This window comes from Oryza sativa, chromosome 10 (assembly GCF_034140825.1).
Source record: "Oryza sativa Japonica Group chromosome 10, ASM3414082v1".
NCBI lineage: Eukaryota > Viridiplantae > Streptophyta > Magnoliopsida > Poales > Poaceae > Oryza > Oryza sativa.
The window spans coordinates 5,084,980-5,109,852 of record NC_089044.1 but is presented as its reverse complement, the minus strand read 5'-3'; the positions used below and the strand labels follow the sequence as shown (position 1 = coordinate 5,109,852).

The window sequence follows — 24,873 nt, the reverse complement described above, 5'->3', positions numbered from 1 at the left end:
GGACATCGTCATTGATACTGTGACGATAGTTCTCCTGTCATTGATGAATGACGAGACAAATTCGTCATAACAAATTGAACCGAATAACGCCACGTGTATGATGACATCTAATGTTACTGATGACAAGGCGGATGATGTGGCAAATGACATGGCAATTCACATTCAGCCCATATAGCGTGGGCTTTTTTATTTTCAATTACAATCAGCCCAATTGGCCCAAATATGTTTTTGACCCAGCTACAAATTTGCTTTTACGTTTTTTTCACTATAGCCCAACAATACAATTCTAGCCCATATTATGGGCCAGCCCAATTAAAAAGCAATCACAAAATATAAACCACAACCATTTGCATAATTATATTATAATCACATTCCAGCCATAATTAATTTTCTAGCCCATACAAAAGCAAGTTCCAAAATACAGTTTCCAACATATTTCCATACAAAAGCACAAAACATGAATACAAAATGATCCATCCACCATCCAACTACACAAGTCCCAGCTGACTACAAAGTTCCTACAGGTAGTGCCAAGTTCCTGCACCAAAAAATTCCACCTAGCAGCCACTAAGTTTCGGCGGCGTGCATCTTGCCAGTAGCCAGCAAAAAAATTCCACCAAGCAGCCGCTGCACTTCCGGCCTGCATCCTGCCAGCAGTCAGCAACTAGTGCCAAAAAATCCTGCGTTCCAGCAACCAACGCAAAAAAAAATACTCTGGCCACTAAAAGTGCCAACCTGCAAGCAACCAACAGATATCACATTTGGTTTTTGGCACATTTGTCCTGCACATGACGCAGTTACATAGCATAAGTAATAGAACCACTATGCATCTGTCATTTCCTTGCAACGCCATTTTCATTTGTTTTCAGTGGTCACTATTACATTAAAAATGCAAATAGAGCTGATCCAAACAGAGCTATAAACTGGATTATGGAATAATTATTTTACCACCTGAGAATATCAAATTTATGTTGATGTATCTTAGGAAGCTATGTGGTTAAATAACTCAGGAAGATTACATGAATTATCTTATAGTCAATCTGAAAACTGCTATAATAAATCTAGAATTATCAGATGTAGCTGGCATGTTCCAATTCCTCCTGACAGAATCAAAAGATCTCAAATGTACCTCATATCCAATATGTATATACCTAGCCAAACATGAATTTGTGCTCGAATCAAAGTAATAAGCTCACACAAAATGAAATCTGCTAAACATCACCTGCCTCACCTACTAAACTTTTTTAAGATAATGGATCAAGTTAGTGGCACAAGGTTTTGTGAACATTTTGATTACATCACTGTAGGTTTAAAGGTAATCAAGCCCAATATATCATTAACCAACAATTCCCAATTACCCAACAAGGCAGCTGAAACTGTGAAATACAACCATAAAAAACAATATAGAAACATTGTGATAGTCTCATGATAGCTTAACTTATTCAGAATGCAATCACTCTACTGTACTCTGGAATCCAAGGATATGCAACAGGCCGAGAGGCTCACCACGCATAACTGATGCTCCGGGAAGCGGATGCATTCGCCGCAGACAGGAACCTTGTGCACGAAGCAATAAACCCTTGTCGCCTGCAAAGCAAACAAATACAGCCATAAGCATGAAATTCAGCTGGCACACTCATAATTTTGAACTATAACTAATCTTTCTACTTGTTAGATAAATCAAAATATTTATATCCTATTAGTTACACATGTTCTACAGCTGAAATTATTATATGGTCCTTTTACTAATTCAGAGATGCTCTTGTTCATATTCTAATGGATGAGAATGCAACTCCCAACTCCTACACATACTAGTATATGCATCACACAAGAATCATGCCAGGATATGATTTCAATTTCATTTTAATCTCCTGATTACCTACCATGATTTTAGAGTGGCTGATATATGGTTACTTTCTCTGGTCCTGCAGCCGCTCCTCTGGACTTAGTTTCAAGGATTCTCCTGATGAGACAGCTTCAGCCTAAATCAATTTGAATGTATCAGTATTTTCTGCAGAGTTTTTAAGTACTAATAGAGAACACGATACTATTTTATCTTAGTCAATGCTTACTTAGGTTTTCATATAGTAATACGCTACAGCATACAGGAGCAAACCACCCACACATTGCAAGAACAAGTGTGCACAACATATGCATCTGCAGACCCAAAAAAAATTCTTGTGGAACCAATGTAGAGAGAACACGATATTGTTTTTATCTTAGTCAATGCTTACTTAGGTTTTCATATAGTAATACGCTACAGCATACAGGAGCAAACCACCCTCACATTGCAATCACAAGTGTGCACAACATATGCATCTGCAGACCAAAAAAAAATTTTCTTGTGGAACCAATGCAGACAAAATCAGTCAATAGAATCACTATTGAAGAAGCAATTTTTACTACACTAAATCCCACTACAAACATCACTAAGCAAAAATAATCTGCATCTAAAATGTTATTCTCTATTTTCAGAATATGCACTGCATCACAAACTAATCAGCCACCAAATCTCACATCACATCCATTCATTAGCATCAGATCTAAACAAAAATAAGATTCAGTCTCTACCTCCACGGCTCCACCCACAAGTCTCCATCCCATCTGCCCCATCAGAAAAGAACAAGAACAACCAGGTGCCCATCCCCTTTGCCCCCATCTGCAAAAAAATGCACACAAGAAGAAGAAGCGTTAGGGGAGGGGAGGGGAAGAGGAAGGAGAGAGGGGCAAGACAACCTCGTACTTCTGCTTCCTTGAAATCTAGAATCCCAGGTGGAGGTTGATGTGGTCAGAAGGGATGATGGCGGCGTTCCTCAGGGGAGCTATGTGCAGGACCCGGGTTAGATGGCTGGAGGGCTGGAGGTAGCGTGGATGTACCAGTAGAGGGCTGGAGGCAGCGTGATCGTGGATGCTAGGGAGGAGAATAACAAGGAGCAGGAGGAGGCGGGGGCGGCGTCGATGACCGCAGAAGCAGCCACACCCACCCACCCCTCATCCTCCCAGTCCCAGATCTAGCGCGGCGGCGAGCTGCTGCGTGCTGGTGGTGGTGGGCGAGAGCGTAGCCGAATCCATGGCGGCGCTAGGGTTTAGGCGACTGAGCAGTGGTTGGGGAATCGGATCTTGGAAGGGAGTTGAGTGCGGATTGCGAAGGGGAACCGGGGAATCGCTTGAGGGGAGGGGGAATGGATGGATCGCTCGGGGTGGGGAGAGAACGGGAAGATGAGATAGCGGCGCGGAGGCCGTCTTGCGGTCGACGTCGGAGGAGGCCCTCTCACTGCGCCTGCCCTCCCGCCGGATCTGGCGGAGGGGAGGGCGTGGTTGCCGCTGCCGCCTTTGCTGGCCAGCCGCCGACCGTGGGCAGGCGCCATGAGACGGCTTGAGAAAAGGGAGGGAGAGAGACAGCGAGAGAGAGAGAGAGAGAGAGCGTTGGGAGAGAGCCGCGAGAGGTCGAGAGGGGAGGGGCTCGGCTGAGGTGGTGGGAATGGAGGTGCAGTTCCCGGCCGTTCCCGGAGAAGGACGACGACGGCGTGGTAGGCGGCGGCGTGAGTGTGGGGAAAGAGAAGGTGAAGGAGATGGTGATGAGCAGCGGCGGCCGCGGCGGCGGGTGGGAGGAGGAGGAGGAGGAGGAGGAAGGGGACGGTGGTGGCGGCGGAGTGGATACTGTGGATGGAGTTTAGGCTAGGGTTTGGAGAACAAGGTATATATGGATAAGAAGCATTCCGACGCGAATTTACCAAACTGTCCCTGGTGTGTTCTCAGTAGTTACAAAATTGTATGGTCAAAATGGGCATTTCACCTTAAATTAATGAGAACTTTAAATTTAATTTTAGGCTGATTTTTATGTTTCAAATGCAAAAATCATAAACAATAAAATTGTAGGACTCATCGAGATCTACAACTATTGTATTGCTCCTTTTTACAAATAAGTTCATTTGAACAATTCAAATTTTGAATTTTCAAAATTTGACAACTTCAAACAAAAATTGGGTTAATAAATGATTTCAAATGGAAAAGTTGTCAGAACCAAAGTTGTAGAACTCATCGAGATGCAAAATTTTTATTTTGGTCATTTCTCCGTCTGACTCTATTTGAATAGTTTGAAATTTAAAATTCAAAGTTTGAGAACTTCAAATAGAATTTTTTATTAGTGAACGACTTCAACTTAAAAAGTCATCAACAACAAATTTGTATAATCCATCTAGATCTATAATTTTTATTTTGGTCATTTGTTCATCCGACAAAGTGATAGTAACATTGTTCATAAAATTTACATATCTCTTATAGTTTATAACCAAAATAAATGTTTTAGATATTGATGAGTTATACAACTTTGTTGTTGATGACATTTTCAGTTGAAATCATTTATTATTTGAAAATGTTGGTTGAAGTTGTCATAATTTGAAATTCAAATTTTATATAGGTCAGTCAAACTCAGATGGAGAAATAACCAAAATAAATTTGGTACATCTCAATAAGTTATACAATTTTGTTTTTGACAACTTTTTCACGTAAGTTCGTTTAGTATGATAAAATTCGATTCGAAGTTTAATATTTTGAAATTAATTGAAAGGAGGGATGTAATATGAACTTTTCGGTGAGGAATTAGCAAAAGGGCTGGCCCATAATAGGCCTAGTTTCAGTCCACCTCTGTTTAACCTTTTTTTTATTTTTATTTTATTGTAGCATTGTGAAGTAACACACAAAAAATCATATAAATGAACTTATTTGAAAAGGTTGTCAAAAACAAAGTTGTATAACTTATTGAGATCTACCAATGTTATTTTGGTTATTTCTCCATTTGAGTTTTATTGACCTATATAAAATTTGAATTTCAAATTATAACAACTTCAAACAACATTTTCAAATACTAAATAATTTCAAATGAAAAAGTCACCAATAACAAAGTTGTATAACTCATCAATATCTATAACTTTTATTTAGGTCATTTTACAATATGACTTTGTTTCAATAATTTGAATTTGAATTTCAAATTATGACAACTTCAAACAATATTTTTAAATATCAAATGATTTCAACTGAAAAAGTCATCAACAAGAAAGTTGTATAACTCATCAATATCTATAACTTTTATTTTGATCATTTCTTCATTCGACAAAGTGATAGTAACATTGTTCACAAAATTTACATATCTCTCTTATAGTTTATTATATCATACAAGAGATATGTAAATTTTATAAACAATATTACTATCACTTTTTCGGATGAAGAAATGACCAAAATAAAAGTTATAGATATTGATGAGTTATACAACTTTTTTGTTGATGACTTTTTCAGTTGAAATCATTTATTATTTGAAAATATTGGTTGAAGTTGTCATAATTTGAAATTTAAATTCAAATTATTAAAATAAAGTCATATAGAAAAATTACCAAAACAAAAGTTGTAGGTATTGATGAGTTATAAAACTTTGTTGTTGATAAACTTTTCAATTGAAATCATTTAGTATTTGAAAATGTTGTTTGAATTTGTCATAATTTGAAATTCAAATTCAAATTATTGAAACAAAGTTATATAGTAAAATGAACAAAATAAAAGTTGTAAATCTTGATAATTTATACAATTTTGTTGTTGATAACTTTTTTATCTGAAATCATTTATTACGCAAAAAGTTATTTGAATTCAGAGGAGGGAGCTAAAATGGACTTCTCGGCGAGGGAGGATTAAAAGGGCTGGGCCGGCGGCCCATAGAGGGAGGAGGAGGGAGAGGGAGTCTGCGGGCTGAGAGAGGGAGAGTAATACTTGGGCCGAAAAAGGCCCAAGGATAGAGAGAGGAATTTTAATTTTTTTCCATTTATTTTAATAGGTTAAATGAACTTTGTGGTATTAAAATTAGTTATTGACCTCCGAAAATTCACGAAAAATTTCAAAGAATAATTTAGACCACGTAGAATATTAAAAAAATATTTTTGGCCATGATTTTTAAAGCAAATGTTTTTGTCACTAAGCCTCCCCATCTCATACTAATTAATTGTCATAAAATGGAATGTGCTAATAACAAATAACTCCGATGTTACGAGGAATTCTTCACAGAAGGTCATATTTCTTGTAGTAATGCAGGTTCAAACCAACTTATAGCCATTTTAGTTTGTTTTTTTTTAGTTTTTTCATTCAATCATAAAATGAAACGCCATAATTTTGATTTTTTTTCATTCATAAAATGAGACTAGAGATGACTTCAATCCTAAAATCCTAAAATGAGAGACTAGAATTGAAGTAGACAAGAAGAGTACACCTAGGACAAATGATTTATGGTCTAGGAGCAATGTAGTATAACAAGATTTTTTTTGTTTTTAAAAAATATAATTGTTCTATATTTTATGACGATCCACTATTGTCATCGTGCTATCGTCACAGAGCCCATGCAGAGTATATTGTGACGATGATTATGACAGATACACGGTTTGATCATAAACAGTTGTCATCCTGTGAACAGTCGTCATAAACAGCCTCTGTTTATGACAGATATGTGTTCTGTCATCAGGTAATCGTCATAGAAGCCCAGATTTGTTGTAGTGATCGAAAGCCAATGCAGCCCTGCGTCAGGTGCGATGTTCCGCCGATGATAACTAAAAACCTCGAAAAAGAGGGTGGTGATGCGCCGAGAGTAGTTGTATTGATCGAGAGATAATTTTCAATGACCTCGGATGTACATATTTATACCTATGGATAGATACTTGTCCTTATACAAGAAAGAAACTTTCCTAAGGATAAATGGAAAACATAAAGTGCATATCAGACACTAAACACACTTTCCTAAAGATAACAGGAAACTAATGTACTATTCCTAATTAATAGATAAACTGTCATGCTGCATCTCCCTTGAACTCGGTCTATTCTAGATATGGTAAGAATCCGACTATTTGCACCTTGATAATTCCCATCGGCTAATTCCAGGACTCTGAAGCTGATACTGACTATAGACTAATGATGACTTCGAGGCTTACCAAATTTCACTGTTAAGTGCTACTATTTTCACAAAACTAGAACAATAGCAAACAATTGAGTCAGAAAATCGTAACTTTTCACCCACAGCGGTGGTTGACATGTGAGTCTAACTGATAAAAGATCTCATATTTTTGCTTATGCTTATGCTTATCGGCTAAACTTTGAATTTTCAACATTAAATTTGGAGCTGATTTTAAGGTTTTTTCATAGAAGTTTATTTTTCAGCCTTTGCTTTTAGATCGCTAAGAACATATATATATATATATATATATATATATATATATATATATAAGTTTTATTTATAAATTATTTTCGTTTGCAAATATGCCGTTTGACTTATTCCATGAATAAGTGAAATGATGGGTCCGAAGGATGAATGTATTACATGTGTGCCTGATAAGTGGGATATGACCTTTAAGGTAAATAGAGTCTATAATTCTATGATAAAATGAATTTTTGTTGTAGCAATTTACTGAAACTCCTACCTACAAATTTCAGCAAAATGATAGTTTTGATACAACTGTTGTAGTTTTGTGAAATCTAGCCTTTCGCCTTGTTTAGTTCCAAAATATTTCTTCAAACTTCGAACTTTTCCATCACATCAAAACTTTTCTACACACGTAAACTTCCAACTTTTCCGTCACATCGTTTTAATTTCAACCAAACTTTCAATTTTGACGTGAACTAAACACAGCCTTTATTGAATGACACAGACAGCTACTGTATTCCAAAGTAGTACCACCAGAGCCAAATTAAGAACAAAACTAGCATTAAACAAACTTGTTTAGGATGGCTTAGCTAGCCGATGGATGGCACTGTGCCGGTTTGATGCATCTTTCATCAAGGCCGCCGACGAGGAAGACGTCTGGAATTGCAATGGCGCCGCCGCCGAGCAAGTGGGCAGAATCGCCGTGACCCCAGACGTAATGGCGGGCACGATCTTCACGACGTAACTGCCGTCGCCGGAGCTGATTCCCGGCGGGCACGTTAGACGACAACCGGAGCTGGCGACGACCGCTTCCCGATGGCAACCGCAGCGGCCTCTGACCGTGCTCCTGGCGGACTGTGGCTCGAGCGAGAAGAATGCCTCCGACGACAAGAACGCACTGCGCAGCCGTGGACAGTGTCGTCGTCGCGGCCGGGTAGAACCCCATCGCCGGAGTAGTTGGAGGCTCCACCACCAGAGGCGGTGGATGCAGGAGCACTGCGTGCATTCCGTCGTTGTGGCGGCATACAGCTGTGATAAGGAGGCGCCGGCGAGGAAGCATCCCCCGCAGACGCCAACGCCTCGCCGGAGCGGAGGGAGAAGGCGTGAGAGCATCGCAACTACAAAACTAGCTGTGGCACGTCTGTTTTGGACTACATGACTTTTTTTTTTCAACCTCGGCATTATTATGGATATAGATTAACGCTCGATGGTCGTGTCGACGCTTTTTCGTGGCCAACACAAGATCACCTAACTATTTACGGTGTAAACAATAGAGTCGCCAAAATCGATATATCAAAATCGGCTAGTGAAACCGATTTCGAGATTAATTCACTTTCGTGGAATCACACGACTAATTTACAAGCAAATTAGCAAAGAGGATAAATATCGTACTTATGTGACGACGAACGACTAGTTTCCGAGAAAACTAGCAAATGATAACCTCCTCGCATTCGTGGAGAAGCACGACCGTTTTTCAACGCAAAACGGCAAAGATAAACCAAATTCTAGGGTTGCTAGAACTCAGCCATGAAAGCAAAATAGAAAAGAACAGGAAAAGTAAAGAATAAGAAAAATAGTAGATTGATAAATTGTGATCGGGGTTTCTTCAATCGACCGTAGACCTGTATATATACAGATACCATGGTCCAACCGAAAAGGAAACTAACTGATAAAATAGAAAATCTATCTATCTCTTATCTTCCTAACAGCCGTACGCGCTAATCACGCCTCATCATCTCCAAACCAACGCCACTGCTCCAACCTTCGTGCAAATACGCAGCCGCACAAAACAGCCAAGCGAGAGCACGGCAAATTTCTGCTCGCCTGCATGTATGTGATCATCAGCCCGGCCAGAAGCTTGTCGACTATAGCAAATTAATCTCCACTTGCAACCAGCTGCATGAGTCTTCACCTCTCTGATCTCTATCTGCATGCTAATGCAAATAGTACTTATTAACGCAAAAACCTTCCTTGACTATGGTTAAGATCAGCTAATCCATAATATTTCCATTCCATGATAAATGCTAACCCTCCCTAGCCAGCCGCGCGCACACATTTAATCGGCTCTCAAACCAACCACTCCAAATCATGACAGCTAAACTAAATAATCTGGCTTACCCAAATAAAACAAACTATTAGCCAAATTATGCTACAAACACATGCCCCCCTGTTTTCGGTATAAGTAGAACGTGTAACTTTTGCTTTACCGAAAACACCATAAAACTAACCAACCTAAACCACAACCGTCATCTCAGAACGATACTCCACACACGGTATCGGTCCTGAGCCCATCCACAGTTGTCCTCTCAAAACGATACTCCACACATGGTATCAGTTCTAAGCCCATCCACAGTCGTCCTCTTAAAACGATACTCAAATAAGTACTCGTTTTGAGACAATCAAGTTTCCTGTAGTACATAATGATAATAACCTTTCAAATATTTCTCATGTAGTACAAATTTCACCACTAATTCGGTTGTCCCTAATGTCCACCTAACCGAATTAGCTTGATTCTTAACATTTCTTAGATTCAAAATATCTTAAAAATAACACATCTAAACTTCGATACTGTTAAAAATAACTCATCTTATAGCTCGGCAATATAATTCATCATCCAATAAAGCATATCTTAAAACTTGTCGCCGAACTTTTCTATCTCTCATTTAACTCGGGTTTTTACATAATCAACGAATGGATCCCTCCAATCACTTGGCTTAAACTTTCCTATTGACTCGGTTGTCCCTGATGACCTCCGTACCGAATCTTCTAAACCCTGCTCGGCCTTTTCTGTGCTCAACCGACCAGCCAGCAGTTTGTATATGAACACTACTACCATCAACTGCAGCATGCGTGACCCCAGCCAAATAAAAATATAGACCATCAGGAACGCCGCCGTGAAACATAACATTAACACATTGCTACCACCACACACATGATGCACCACAGTACCTTCACCATTAAACAAACCGGCTTGCATAGATTTATTATCCGAACAAACACTGCTAATTATAGCCGGTTTATCCACTATAAAACACACCTCAAGTCAGCCATATGATGGACAATTAAGACATCTAGCAATTTAATTAAATCTAAACATTGGTCGAAATAACTATTTAACAGTCCACCGAAACACTAAAACTTCCTATTACTCTATCGGACTATTAAAAGTAAATCATCAAAAGCTACATCCCTCACACCAACATCGACTAAACTTTCCAAACCGAATAATAGAGCATCTACTCGGTCTAAAGTGCAAGCATGCTCTAAATGGACTGATAGGGACCGATGTGTCATAAGCAATATTACTTAGTAAAATTAAAACAGCACCAGCTCCTTGCCAACTCACACAAACTATATACGACCGAAATAATTTCTAAAGAGTTATAAAAAATCACGGTTATTTCTAGCACCTAAATATTTCGGTCTCTAAAAGTGATAACAACACCTACAACTAATAGTCAATGTGTAAAACTATACGGTAAAATCCCTCCATAATATAAAGACCCATATGATATCCAAGGATAAGAATAAAACCATGAGGGATAAACATGCATACCTGAGAATTGATTCCATGACATAGGTATCGGTGGCATAGGTGAAGAATATGTATAATATGGTGGCGAAAGAACCTGATGATTAGATGCAAACCGTTGATTTGGCGCACACCTCTTAACTCCCTTCTCATTTTTTGCCCCCACTCCAACTTTAACATCTGTTTCATTCTGTACCTGAACACTTGCTTTAAGAACCCATGCCATACCTCTCTCCCTCAGCTTTTCTGCACTTAGCTTGTGGAGCTGCTTCTTTCGCCAATTTGACAAGCCATGTGAGTGTCTCAGTTGGCTGCCATTGCCCCCCGAGCTCTTCGGCGGATTCTGACTTGTTACTAACTCTGCCGAAGATGCCTCTCGCTTCATATTCATATGGTGTACATTTCCTAACTGTTGTATACGCGCATGCCCCCCAGGTTCAATAGCCTTTTTCTGAACTGAAGCATTTTGTACACTCACATGTGCACCAGCAGCTAAGCTCTTTTCTTGACCTCTAGACTTCGGCACCCAGATTTGCTTCCTTGTTGAACTACCTTCCGCCTGTGCCGAAGACTTCCTACTAGACCACCTAGACCGATTTCTTTTATCAAAACGGTCATCCTTGGCATATGACTTTCTTGGAGTTGCAAAACGCAATCAGCCTTCATTAATAGCCGATTGTATTTTCTGACGAAAAATATTACAATCACTAGTACAATGATCGGATGAATTGTGCCACTTACAATAAATTCATTCTTTTAAATCTGGAAGCGGTTGCATGACATAGTGATCAAGCAATTTAATATAACCATTTTTTAGCAAATCATCAAAAATATGATCGCACATAGTCCAATCAAAAGTATACTTCTTTTCCTTTAACCGACACATCTGCGGAGATGGTTTTAAAGCTAAGCAAACAAATGGTTCAGATTTTCCATCAACCCATTCGGCTACATAATTGCTTATATTTCCCTTATCCATTGATTTAGAACTATCCACTATATTAGCATCAACCTCATTAATATTTTCCAATTTTAGTTTTGTGCTTCTAGCTCTAGATTTATTATAAGCAAACCATGTAGACATAAACTTTGGCAAAGATGATATGGAAAATCTAAGCACTTTACTATTGCCAATAAGAACATTAACCTCCCCAATCGATCCCTTGGAGTTATTCATGATGATATTACTGATGCAGGTATGATTTTCAGATAAATGATCAAATTGGGAAATAACTACATTACCTGCAGACTTTACCTGATCTGATTTGTTGGAGAAGCATTCTAATTTTTTCACCTGAGCGATGTCTAGGTTCGTTCTTTGATGGCTCTCCAATATTTTCACCTTGTCGTCATGATTTCGTGCTCCATCGTCAAGATGTTCATCATCTTCCTTAGCACGAAATTCAGCTGGCAAAACAAAAGGTCCTATGTTTCCAGAGAAATCAAGCATAGCTACCTCCTTTTCATTAGCCGATAAATCTAAATTTATCAGCTTCCATTGTTGATTAAAAATTGGTTTTGATCCCTTGCTTAAGATATATGCATTCATTTTCTCCTCCACATCTCTATATATTTCTTCAATAAGGTTATCTATCTTGGAACTAAAATCATCCACAAATTGCCCCCCAACCGAACTTGCTAATTTGGTATCATTTGTTCTATGCGTGTCTTCGGCTTTATGCGTTGTCGACTGCACAAATGACCCATTTTGTTGAAAATTATTAACACTTGGTTTCGGCAATGGAATATGCTCGATGCCGAAACTCTGTGGCTGTGCAGGGGACAAACTATATGTTGTGGAATTATATGGAGGTAAATGCTTGCTTGCTGAATTTTCACTAATTCGGCCATAATCATTAACATCACATGAAGCCGAATTATAACTACTAGACACTGTATAAGGTGAACCATAAGCATGAACATGAGCATGAGAAGTAATCTCTGATTTAGCAGTATTTGACATGGCATGTAATGTATTAATAGAATTAGTAGGATAATTGCCATAACTATACATGTCATTCATCGGCATAGTTAGTGGTGTAGTGACAGGTGGTGAAATAATTGCCGATGAATTAAAAGGTGTGTGTACATATTGTATATTGCTAGCATTACTAAAATTTAAAGTATGTGAAGTACTTTGCATAGGCAGTGACATATTATTTTCGTAATTCAAAGAGCTCGAATAATTATTTGAATAATCACTACCAAATGCAATATGTCCATTAAAAATAGGTCTAGCAATATTTATATGAGAATTCACTGTACTAGCAAAATAATTTGAAGGAACAGGCAAAGTATTTGCAGATTGTACCTCGCAATTGACGTAATGAGGCAGCGGTGTAGCACTCCTGTATGACTCCATGTATTTTCCAGCAAGTCTTTTTTTTTTGTGCAATTGATCTGTACATCAACCAAATTTTATCAAAATAAAACGCAGACAAGCACTGACCTGATGGCTTCTTTCTTCCCTTCTGTTAATGCAAGTGTGCTGCTGTTGTGTTTCTAGATTAGCGTACACTTTATCTCAAGCGGTGACTGGGCGGCTAGCAGAATTCCAGATCGGCGTGGCTCCACCGCTCCAGCACGGCAATGACCAACCGCGTCAGATTGATCAGATAACCGTCAGCGCGCGCATGAGAAGAATAGCAGATAGATTATGGCCGAAAGATTCTACGACAAAAACCAAATAGTAGATCAAAATATTCGGCCGAACTACAGCCAAATAGATCGATGGTACAGGATTGATTTCCGTCAAATTAATATGCCCGAAATTCTCGTCCCCAGTGGAGTCGCCAAAATATGTCGACGCTTTTTCGTGGCCAACACAAGATCACCTAACGATTTGCGGTGTAAACAATAGAGTCGCCAAAATCGATATATCAAAATCGGCTAGTGAAACCGATTTCGAGATTAATTCACTTTCGCGGAATCACACGACTAATTTACAAGCAAATTAGTAAAGAAGATAAATATCGTACTTACGTGACGACGAACGACTAGTTTCCGAGCAAACTAGCAAAGGATAACCTCCTCGCTTTCGTGGAGAAGCACGACCGTTTTTCAACGCAAAACGGCAAAGATAAACCAAATTCTAGGGTTGCTAGAACTCAGCCATAAAAGCAAAATAGAAAAAACAGGAAAAGTAAAGAACGAGAAAAATAGTAGATTGATAAATTGTGATCGGGGTTTCTTCAATCGACCGTAGACCTGTATATATACAGATACCATGGTCCAACCGAAAAGGAAACTAACTGATAAAATAGAAAATCTATCTATCTCTTATCTTCCTAACAGCCGTACGCGCTAATCACGCCTCATCATCTCCAAACCAACGCCACTGCTCCAACCTTCGTGCAAATACGCAGCCGCACAAAACAGCCAAGCGAGAGCACGGCAAATTTCTGCTCGCCTGCATGTATGTGATCATCAGCCCGGCCAGAAGCTTGTCGACTATAGCAAATTAATCTCCACTTGCAACCAGCTGCACGAGTCTTCACCTCTCTGATCTCTATCTGCATGCTAATGCAAATAGTACTTATTAACGCAAAAACCTTCCTTGACTATGGTTAAGCTCAGCTAATCCATAATATTTCCATTCCATGATAAATGCTAACCCTCCCTAGCCAGCCGCGCACACAATTAATTGGCTCTCAAACCAACCACTCCAAATCATGACAGCTAAACTAAATAATCTGGCTTACCCAAATAAAACAAACTATTAGCCAAATTATGCTACAAACAGGTCGTTAGTTAAATTAATCAATGGTACCATCGATATCTGCAAAACGCCAACACACCTACTCCAAAGTATGGTACAGAATAGGGATTTGGGATTCGCTTTGAAATGTCTGAACTCTGGATACTACTGGCAAAACTATTGCCGACGAGGTGTTACAGTTTTCCCAGGTGAAGAAAATGTGGGGTGAGATGGCCGTCCGTCTGCGAAGATTAATCTTCCTAGACAGACGATATAAGGTGCCACCTGGAAAGATACATCTTTATAGACGGAGCTTTAAGAGGTCCAGCAGGGGAAAGATTGAGGATATTTCCAGGTGAACCACTTAAGAGTTCTGCCTCCGAAGATAATTCTTTCTAGGTGACACCTAACGGTATGTGACCATTACAGTTATTCACCCCCTCGATTATGATCATATGACGTACAGAACAATTCCTAAGAATGTAAGTGATTCTGATCTATGCATGTGTACTAATGCAATGTTCATAATTATTACATTCTGTTCATTAATATGAATCATAAATCCTATACGTACAGTGCGTACAACTACTACAAAGTAAAGTGCAGGGAACAACCGCAAACGAGTGAGAAGTTGCAAGTGCATACATATATATTGGCCGGTACTACTCTGCACACTTCTCTATTTAAATTCTTTTTCCTGCAATGTATAACTAATTCCTTCTATATGTGTGTTATAATGAAGTATTACAAGCAACCTAAAGGCAGTGTCCTTTACGGATAGTACATATGCGAATTTCATAGGGTTAATGGGAGGTATAGGACCAATAAAGAGGATGTAAGTCTCTTGACTGAACGTATAACTCTAATAGTGGAATGCGCATATCAAATTGATATTGTATTATATTCTCGTGCTTTCATGTATGCAGTTGTCTACAATCGAACGTCGAACTAGCTTTCACTACGAAGGCATTAGAAACATACAGTGGGACCTCTACCACTTCATCTACCGTGAGTGTTGTCATAAAGATGGATTTTTCTTCGACCCCGAAGGTAGCTTAGCGATGAACGGAGAATACAAATCCATTTGGAAGTGGAACTACGTGCTTGTGTAATTAACAATATAGTTAGAAATGATAGTATTGTAAATATTATTGTATGGCCAACACATGATGGCCAATAGTACTGTAATTAGTGCATCAAACATATGTGTATTATATCCTTGTTAGCTGTTGGATGTATTTATGTATTGATGAATTAATTAATTGCATCATTATTGATTAAAAATTAATATTAATAAATTTGACATGAAAATTTATATTTTGGCTCGAATATTTTCTCCGGCGGCCATCCTACTCAAATGAAACCCGAACTACGTATTTTTGCAAGCAGCGTAATCATATTTTCGTAGGTGATATGTTCTGACTCTGTCAGCATGGCAAGAAATATTTTCGTAGGCGGACAGCTTAGGTTGTCCGCCTGCGAAGATTCATCTTCCTAGATGGACCGGCCGGCCGCCTGCAAAAATGGAAGATTTCACAGGTCTTTGTGTAAAGGCAGACCGGCCGTTCGCCTGCGAAGACCATTTATGTCACTAAAAATAGTATTCCTAATAGTGGAAATTCAGAGAATTTCATCAACTACGGTGAGCTCCGAGACAACATTTAACTCCCATTTCGTCTGGATTTGGTTCATATGGTTACTATTTGATCAACTTTGTCCAAATTTTTCGAAATTCGTTCATCTCGGTGGAGCTCAAAATTTTTATGCAATCGGGTTGCAAAACCCTGGGACTTTTTCTATTATGAGTAAAATACATGAGCAGGACATAAATTTAGATTAGGGTGTCATCTAGGTTTTTGAATTTGTGAACTACACATATAGATAATTAATCTTGGTTTATCACCCAAGATTTCAAATGTAGATGATGTAGCTCTGACGGTGATGTGGCCATCTACGTTGATGAGAATTTTGTATTTAAGCCCCTCCACTACATTATGCCTCCAGATCGACTCCCATCACGCTCGTGAAAGAGGGGGCAAAGGGGGTACCCGGAGGACAACAAAAGAAGGTACTTGGAGCCGATATTTTTTTTAGATTATAAGAAATCAACGGCTCTCCTATATCCCAAGCACCTTAGAAAATCTCTTTTTTTAGATGGGTATTTCTTTTACCGGCTCTATATCCAACCGGATATATGCAGCCTTATTAAACTAGGAACTAGCAAATAGGGAATTTAGCCCATAAATAACCCAATCTAAAATTTGCTTCTATGGAGATTTGAACACAGGACCTTAGAGTGCTACTCAAATCACTGCAACCTGTGAGCTACTTGGAGCTGAGATGGGCGATACAACGTGTGGTATCACCCTCGTGCTATCAGGTCATCCATCCTTGCTCCGAGGACATCATATCACCGACGAGATCCACCGCTGTAAACGCGGTTTCTTTGTCTCCTCTTGAACAAGCACACTAGCGGACTGAGCTGATCTTGGTCATGCTATAGCAGAGGGCGCCGCTGAATGCGATTTTATTCCATTGTGGATGGCCAAATTAGCATTGAGCTGTCAATTGCATTTTGGACCTTACGTGATACATTAAATCAAGATTAGTCCCATATATGTACACTACTACAGAAACACTAATATAAGTCGGAACTATAGGTACTGAAAGTGGTAAAAACCAGCCCCTACAGTGCCATTCCCGCCCACCAGCCCGCCCACACGCCAAAACGAGCAAGAACTGGCACCTTTGTCACCTAAAAGGTACCAGCACCTTTTACTCCTGTCAGATATAGAGGCCGGTTGTAAAAAAAAAACTGGCATCTTTTAGAACCCATCCCATCGGACTAGTTGGCACGGGGCCCACCCTAGAACCTGCATCTCTACCAAGCCGAGCCGATCGAGCGCCGGCCTTACAATACAACGCGCGCATCAGATCCGTCCTTATCCTCTCCGTCTCTCTCTCTCGTTCTTTCCGTCTCTCTCTCGCCTCTCTATCTCGCTCGTTCTCTCTCACCGGTCTAGGCGGCGGCCGGCAGAGTGGCGGTGGCAGTGGCCCGGTGGAGGCGGCAGCAGCGGTGATAGCGCCCTCCCGTCTGCCTGATGTAGCCAGAGGGGAGGCGGCGGACCTCGGCGGCTGCCGGGCAACGGCCCGGCGGAGGCGGCAGAGGCGTGGGAAGGCCACCGGCACCGTCCCTCCTCCTCTTCGTCCCACCACCTTCCTATCGATGCTCGGGCAACCAGATCCGGCATGCCCCATCGCCACCGGCGCTCAGGGACGGCCAAATCCGGCATCGCCCCTCCCCACTGGCGCTTGGGGGAGGCCAGATCCGGGGGTGGTGGTCGAGGAGGCTGGGCACAGGGGACGTTGGCTGTGGTGGAGGCCGGGCGTGGCCGGAGGCTTCCACAAAGATGCAGTGGCTGCCTCCACAACAGTGTTCCTTGTTGGTTTTTGATTTTGTTGTTGTTGTTTAATGTGTTGTTGGATGCGGCAAGAAATGTGGTGTTGTTTTTATTAAATTATACACCACTGCCCGTCTTTGTTGTTGTTGGATGGACGGTGAGATCGTGAGAAATGTGTTATGGAATCTTGGTACAGGAATGTTGATGGATGTTTTCTCGGATTTGGGTGATTGGAAGTTGCTCGATGCATTGGCTCGAATCAAGCCGATGCATTGAGCCGGTTTTTTTGGCTCGTGAAAACATCTTAGGTGCCGGTTTGAAACCCCACAATCGGCACCTATATTTGTTATAGGTGTCGGTTCTAAACCGGCACCGATGACTTTGGTCATCGTACCGTCTGCGGGGTGCCTGTTGGGAAATTCGGTACCTATGGCTTGTTTCCAACCGGCACCAATCTGGGTTTCTGTAGTAGTGGTATTTTACAAGTTGACGTAGATGACACATAGGTCCAAGTTTGAGAATGTGTATACCATTCATTTTACTCTTTTGTAAAGTTTGATAATTGATACTCGTGCATATACTCGAGAAAGTAGTCGTTAGCCTATGTATTAATAGCCTTAATTAGGCTACTATTAGTGATATTTAAGATAATAATTTTCTCACTAGTGTCAGCTTATCGTTATGGAATAATGAATTTTCTACCGGCCAATTGACTAACGCGAATACCTAGCTAGCGTGTGGAAGGTATCATTCTATCCGTGGATGTAGTTTTTTTTTTTTATGTTGAGTTAAAATAGTTGTTTAGAGTAGAGTACTGAGAGCCAATATATTCAACCTGGGCATCAATCACTCTTCTAACTAATGCCCGCTACTAATTAATTAAACTTGTGATAAAAATAAAATAAGGATCAATGTGTGCTCGCAAGATGCTACTAGCATTTATTTGCGCGCCCGTCATAGTTTGAACCGGTGACATATGGTTCCAGTATATGATATTGATCGAATTGCTTGCGTAACAATTTCAACCCAAAGTCTTAATCAGATGTGAAATAGACGGCCAATTTATTTACGTGACTGAATAACAACAGAAGTCCGTGAAATATGAAATTGTTATTAAATTAACATGTGAAATAGACGGCCAATTTATTTAGCGTACATGTACAATTGATGAGGTTAGTGAAACACTCGTGATGTTTGTGTGTACTCTGTTTTTTTTGTTTTGCAACATTAGGATATTAAAGCCAGTAACAACCTGCTTACTATCGAGCTATTTGTACGAAATAAGACGTCTCAACAACTTGACAAACAGCATATTCCATTACGACGACGTAGAAATTTTGTATTCTAATGCCTAATTAACAATCGTAGTTATGAATCATGATAAATAAAGACTTCATCACATGTATAAATAACTCCAGTGTGCAGTCTGGGAAAACAACATCTGTATAAAATAGCATGTGAGCATGCGTGTACTCCATCCAATCTAATTAGCTAGGACCCCCTGTTTCCATCTTGTAAGCTACCTGTAGAAGCAGAGCAGGTATAGAAAAAAATATGGAGAAACACACTACGCAAGCAATAATTGAGTTTTGTTTGTAAGTTTCAATGTATGAGTTTGCATACAACCAAATCAACACATCGAAAGGTTAGAAAAAAATTTCATTGTACTCCCCGAACTATTTTGCTGGAACACACATGATTGCTTAAACATTGTACACCTCCAATTATTAAAAAGGGTTCACCTTACCGCCAGCATATTTCTCTTAATTTATTCTCTCTAAATAGTATTTTGCACCAAAATTTGGTAGGATAGATAGATGCATTACAACATACCTATTAATGTTTATTAGAATTTTTCAATCACTATTTACATAAGTCGAAAAGCACTATGACTGATTTAAATACTGAGGTTTATAATTTCGAGCAAATAGTCATAAAAAAATTTAAAATATCTTATAAATTTGATAATGGTTTCAGTAATATTCTTAAAAAAAATCAAGTTAAATACAAGCATACAAACAGAAACAAAGAATAAATGACTAAAGTGAACTATTTTAATACTTTACAGGTTAAAATGAGCAAGAGAATAGTTTGAAGGATTAAGCGATCCAATAAAATAGTTTGGGTGTGTAAAATAGACTTTTGTCCAACAGTTTCTAGAGACTTCTAAAATGTATTTGCATGGGCACTTTGGGCGACTGGATCTAACAAAAGGAAGATGTATTTCTATGGATGGGAATGTGCCGCCGGTCGAAACATAATTCGATTGCTCGTGGAAATCGTTGGCACATGCGACAGACTTGACTTAACACAAGAACCTTTCAAAATATTTTCTAGGCAGTTGACTTATGCTTCTCAGCTTCCAAAATATTTTTGGATGCAGTCACCCGAGATGATGAAAGTAGGGCTATTTTCACATGCAAACGGTGACACGGCACCTGGCGTACTGCATGGGTTCCTCATAAACCACCTGTATAGTTTTAATAGATTGTTTGAGAGAAGGGAAAACAAGAAGATTGATCAGAAGCTACGCAAAATGAGCTGAGACATTAGCTCATGATTAGTTGAGTATTAATTATTTCAAATGTAAAAGGTGGATAATATATATGATTTTTAAAACAACTTCCATATAGAAAATTTTTACAAACAACGTACCGTTTAGTAGTTCGGGAAGCTTGCGCGCTAAAAACGAGATAAATCTACTCCCAATCAACTGTGATCGAAAATCATTTTTTGTGGTGAATTTTCCACTCTACTTGCGATACCCTGAGGACATGGCGCATGCATGTACTTTAGTAATGAATGAGTCCTATGAAAACCATCATAATGCTTGTTTTGTACAAATGGGTCACATGGTAGAAAAACAGGAAGTTTATCCTGTCCATGTACACATTAACAGGCTACCCATAAAATTTGCGGCAAACATGAAGGACTTCACCTAAGTAGTCCAAATTAACTAGATGGACTCCCACTTGGTTTAGGTTTGCCTCTTTTGCAGTCAATTAAACTGCAGTTTTGTGAATGTTTGCTGCAAGTCAAATCAAATATTTTAATAAAAACACATTATGGGAGCTGCAGTCGTCCATGGTTGCTGCAAGTCAAGTATTATAAACAAAAACGCATTTCCATTCCTTTATCACTTCTCATTGAGGGGCTTCAATAATACCATCTGGGCACTCTAATTTCAGTCTAAAGTCATCATATGAACATCACAAATGACTGGGAGAAAGATCTGAAAAATACTCCACAAGGTGTGTCGGCTGTTGCAAAGTGCAATCTTCAAACAAAGAGATCTTGTCCTTATCCTAACACACTGACCATTTTAATTAAGAATGTTTCTCCGAGTCGAATATACTCCTTGTGGAGGCTATAAGGAAATCTTGTCCTTATCTTTTGACCTGTTATAGATGGGCTTTATAATAATGATATGTGTGTATTTTAATTAAATGTATTGTAATTTTTTCACTTCACTTTAATCTCCATAAAAAAACTAAACTAAAGATGCTTATATTTTGGACGGATGGGAACTGTTGCAGATATTAGTTTTTAAACATACTATATGCAGCAGATGTATATTCTGCTAAAGAAAACCACAACATCAAAGCCTCAAACAATGAGGATACTGACAAAATAATAAATCATTAAAATTACAACCATTGAATTATTCACCATGGAAATAATCAGCAAGAAAGTTGTGCATATAGAGAAGCATGCAACAAGAGATCTTCCTTCTTCCGGACAGTAACTCCAAAGTTTTCTGTCATGTCCAATTCACTGGGTAGAACTCCGTCGGGAAGACTCCAGTCAAAATAAAATAAAAGGTTTGCAAGAGCCAGCTCAATATTGGCGAGCCCAAACAACATACCAGGGCACATCCTTCTCCCAGCACCAAATGGAATGAATTCAAAGTCATTTCCTTTGAAATCTCTTGCATCATTCTCGAATCTCTCAGGTTTGAATGTTTCTGGATCATCCCAATATTTCGGATCTCTTGAGATCGACCACAGATTTAGTAGAAATTTTGTACCCTTTGGCACGTCATAGCCCATCACTTGACATTGCTCCTGGCACTCCCTCATGAAAAGTGGCCCCGGGGTATGTAACCGTACAGTCTCCTTAATAACAAACTGCAGGTAAGTGAGTTTATTTATATCATCATTACTTACCATCTTTTTCCACTTGAAAACCTCCCTAACTTCGTCTTGCGCCTTGGACATCACTGTTGGATTCCTCATTAGTTCTGTCATAGCCCACTGTAATACTGTTGTCACTGTCTCACTTCCCCCAGCCAAAATATCCTAAAATTGAATTTGGAAAAAAAACATTAGGTTAGAAAAATGAGGAGAAAACTCATGTAGTTTTGCTGTAGCTAATGGCAAAAATCTTACAAAAATTAAGAACTTGATTGTTTCCATGCTAACTGGGGACTCAAGAGAGCCTTCCTGCTGGATCCTTAGGAGTACATCTATCAAGTCTTCCTTATGATACATATCTTGTGCTCTCCTCTCCTGGTGTTCATCAATAATCCCACCTATGAATGCAAACATCCCCTCCCGATATATCTCTGCTTTGCGAGCAGTTCGGCTCAGAGTGTTTCCAAGCTGGAGAGATGGGCATAGGTTGGCTGTGCAGAAGCTTGCCGCAAGATGAACACCCTCATCTTGGTAGTACTGGAATTTGTCGCGAACCTCTTGATTCTCAAACCTAGTACCAGTGATGATGCGAATAGCTGCGTCGGTAGCATAGTCGGCAAGCTTCTTACTGAGGTTCACTAGATGTGCTTGATCACTTGATATGGACTTCACAAGGCGTGCAGCCTCCTCTTCCCGGATGGCGCAGAAGGACTGGACACGCTTGGCACACAAGAGCTCACGGATGCAGATCTTACGGAGCTGCCTCCATTGATCATCATAGGGCGCGAACACAAGCCCCTGTCCTCTCTTTGTAATGATCTTCATTATCTCGCTTTGCGGTCTCATCGCAAATATGCTGTCATGAGTCTTCATGATATCCTTGGCAGCCTCCGGGGAAGAAACAATAATGAATGGTACCTGTCCAAACTTGAGTAACATGACAGGCCCATACCGTCGTGATAGATCATGTAAGGAGCGGTGTGGGAGATCACCGATCAAATGGTGTATACTACCCATGATAGGGAGCTGCCATGGGCACGGTGGAAGCCGTCCGGCTTGCTTGCGGGAGCTGAACATAGCTTTGTAGAAATTAATCAGGAGTAGGAAAGGAAGAATGATGAGCAATGAGTAGTATATGAGATTTGCCATGAGCAAGGAAGGGATCGGAAATGCTGCATATATATGAAATCGGTAGTGAGTTCCGCACTTATTAATTGGGACTCCAACAAGTTGCTTCAAGTTGTTTATTTAATTATGTGTGCACATTAGTGACGTAGTGCAGAGAACAGAAAATTATGTTAAGTCGTTTCTGGGTTCTCATTGTCTGTTATAGTTTGGTGGTTGTAAAAAATGAGAACATCAATGGCAAGTACTTTTCATATTGACAGGTCTTAAAGAATGTTTTTTGTCCAGAAGACGGTGGTCGAGGGAAGGTAGAGGCCATTGCATTGGCGGAGCCTGTGGACGACAGCGAGGAGGGAAACATGGATGTACTCCGGCGGCAGGGACGGGAGGGGCCGACCTCGGCGGCGGCGGCGGATGGGGCCGAGGTCGGATCCGGCCGCAACGGTAGGGAAGAAGCCGGATCTGGCGGCGGCAGCAGAAGATGTCGGCGTGGGCAGCGGCTCCGGCGAGGATGCGGTGGCAGTACGCGCGGGGAGGAGCTCCGGCGACGGCGAGGATGCGGCGGCGCTACATGCAGGAGGAGAAGCGAAGTCCACGCGTGGAGGAGGAGGAGCGAAGTCTTCGCGTGTGGAGGAGGAGCGAAGTTTGCGTGTGGAATCGTGCGGTGGTAAATTCGTGCGCGCGGATGGACGGTAGGGATTAATCCGAGTGATTTGGCTAGTAGGATTGGAGGGGTACAACCCCTCCTTTTTATATTAGTATATGCGGTGGTGAATTCGTGCACGCGGATGGACGGTAGGGATTAATCCGAGTGATTTGGCTAGTAGGATTGGAGGGGTACAACTCCTTTTTTTTATATTAGTATAGATGTTCAAATCTCCTAACAGGTTTTGCAAAAGTTGTGCATGAGCTTCCACTAGCAGAGGGTATCGGAAAAACTGTGTTAAGTCAGCTGAAATGGCTGCTTATCTCTGAGTTATTCCTATTTTATGTCTGGTTATTGCTATTGGTTCTGACACGAGAATTTTGTAGAGATACGAGTCTTTTGTTTGATATATCTAGTGCTGACCTTTGGTGAAATCTATATTGTACAGATTGGGCTGATGTATGGAAGATATATTAAGCAAAAAATACCCCTATTTCTTACAAAATAAAATCTTCCACGTCAGTAGATTAGATGCTCATCATTGTACCTCTATATCAAAAAAAAAAAAAAATAAATGTCGAAACAAATAGGTGATGACGAGGTAGCAAGATATCTGAGCTTATTGTTCATGAGAGGATAAATGCATTTGACTAAACAATACAAGAAAAAAGTCAGATATGTTATCCCTTCATAATATTATTTCGTGTGCAATGTATCTGTTGGGGATATGTTAGCAGTCCATAGCTAGGAACATTTGAGATTCCTTCTCCAATATCTTTGTCTCGTGTGAGTGCGTCCTTTTCTAACGTAGACCAGCTAATATGTAGTGGCGGGCCCAGCTTTTTGAACTTGTGTATTCAAACTGGGAAGAGGTAAAAAAAATGTTCATACGCCTAAAAGCCTAAAAAATAGCTTGTGTAGTATAACACACTAATAATTATAATATATAGCGTATATAACATAAAATTAATCATAAGTTATGAAAATTAAACAAATATGATAATATGGTATAAACTATGAACTATTGTGCAGTGTCCACTAGACCACTACTCAGATACTTAACTAGGCAACTACAATTCTACAAACTAAGCAAGCAAGCAAGTATACTAAATCAATGAATTGTACTCCCTCCGTTTCACAATGTAAGTCATTCTAGCAGACTAGA

General features: G+C 39.9%; 1 protein-coding gene and 1 long non-coding RNA gene across 3 annotated transcripts; both read right to left on the bottom strand.

Moving 5' to 3' along the window:
* Positions 1–333: 333 nt before the first annotated feature.
* Positions 334–3,675, bottom strand: LOC4348191 (uncharacterized). Of its 2 annotated transcripts, none has more exons than XR_001540795.3 (5): positions 2,737–3,675; positions 2,572–2,659; positions 1,884–1,982; positions 1,507–1,587; positions 334–735 (listed from the first exon to the last, which is right to left on the bottom strand). It is a non-coding gene; the product is annotated as an uncharacterized lncRNA (long non-coding RNA). The 2 variants fall into 2 exon arrangements; XR_001540794.3 differs by having other exon boundaries at positions 2,744–3,675.
* Positions 3,676–21,332: 17,657 nt separating this feature from the next.
* Positions 21,333–23,186, bottom strand: LOC107277284 (premnaspirodiene oxygenase). The gene is made up of 2 exons (XM_015758268.3): positions 22,193–23,186; positions 21,333–22,102 (listed from the first exon to the last, which is right to left on the bottom strand). The coding sequence occupies exons 1-2, from the start codon at positions 23,084–23,086 to the stop codon at positions 21,485–21,487; spliced, it is 1,512 nt and encodes a 503-aa protein (XP_015613754.1). The 5' UTR covers positions 23,087–23,186; the 3' UTR covers positions 21,333–21,484.
* Between the last annotated feature and the right edge of the window lie 1,687 nt (positions 23,187–24,873).

Bases quoted from the DNA above. Each gene is read 5' to 3' on its own strand.
- LOC107277284 (XM_015758268.3), bottom strand. From the start codon at position 23,086: ATGGCAAATCTCATATACTACTCATTGCTCATCATTCTTCCTTTCCTA. The intron at 22,103-22,192 runs GTAAGATTTTTG...ATTCAATTTTAG, and splicing joins CAATCAAGTTCTTAATTTTT to GATATTTTGGCTGGGGGAAG.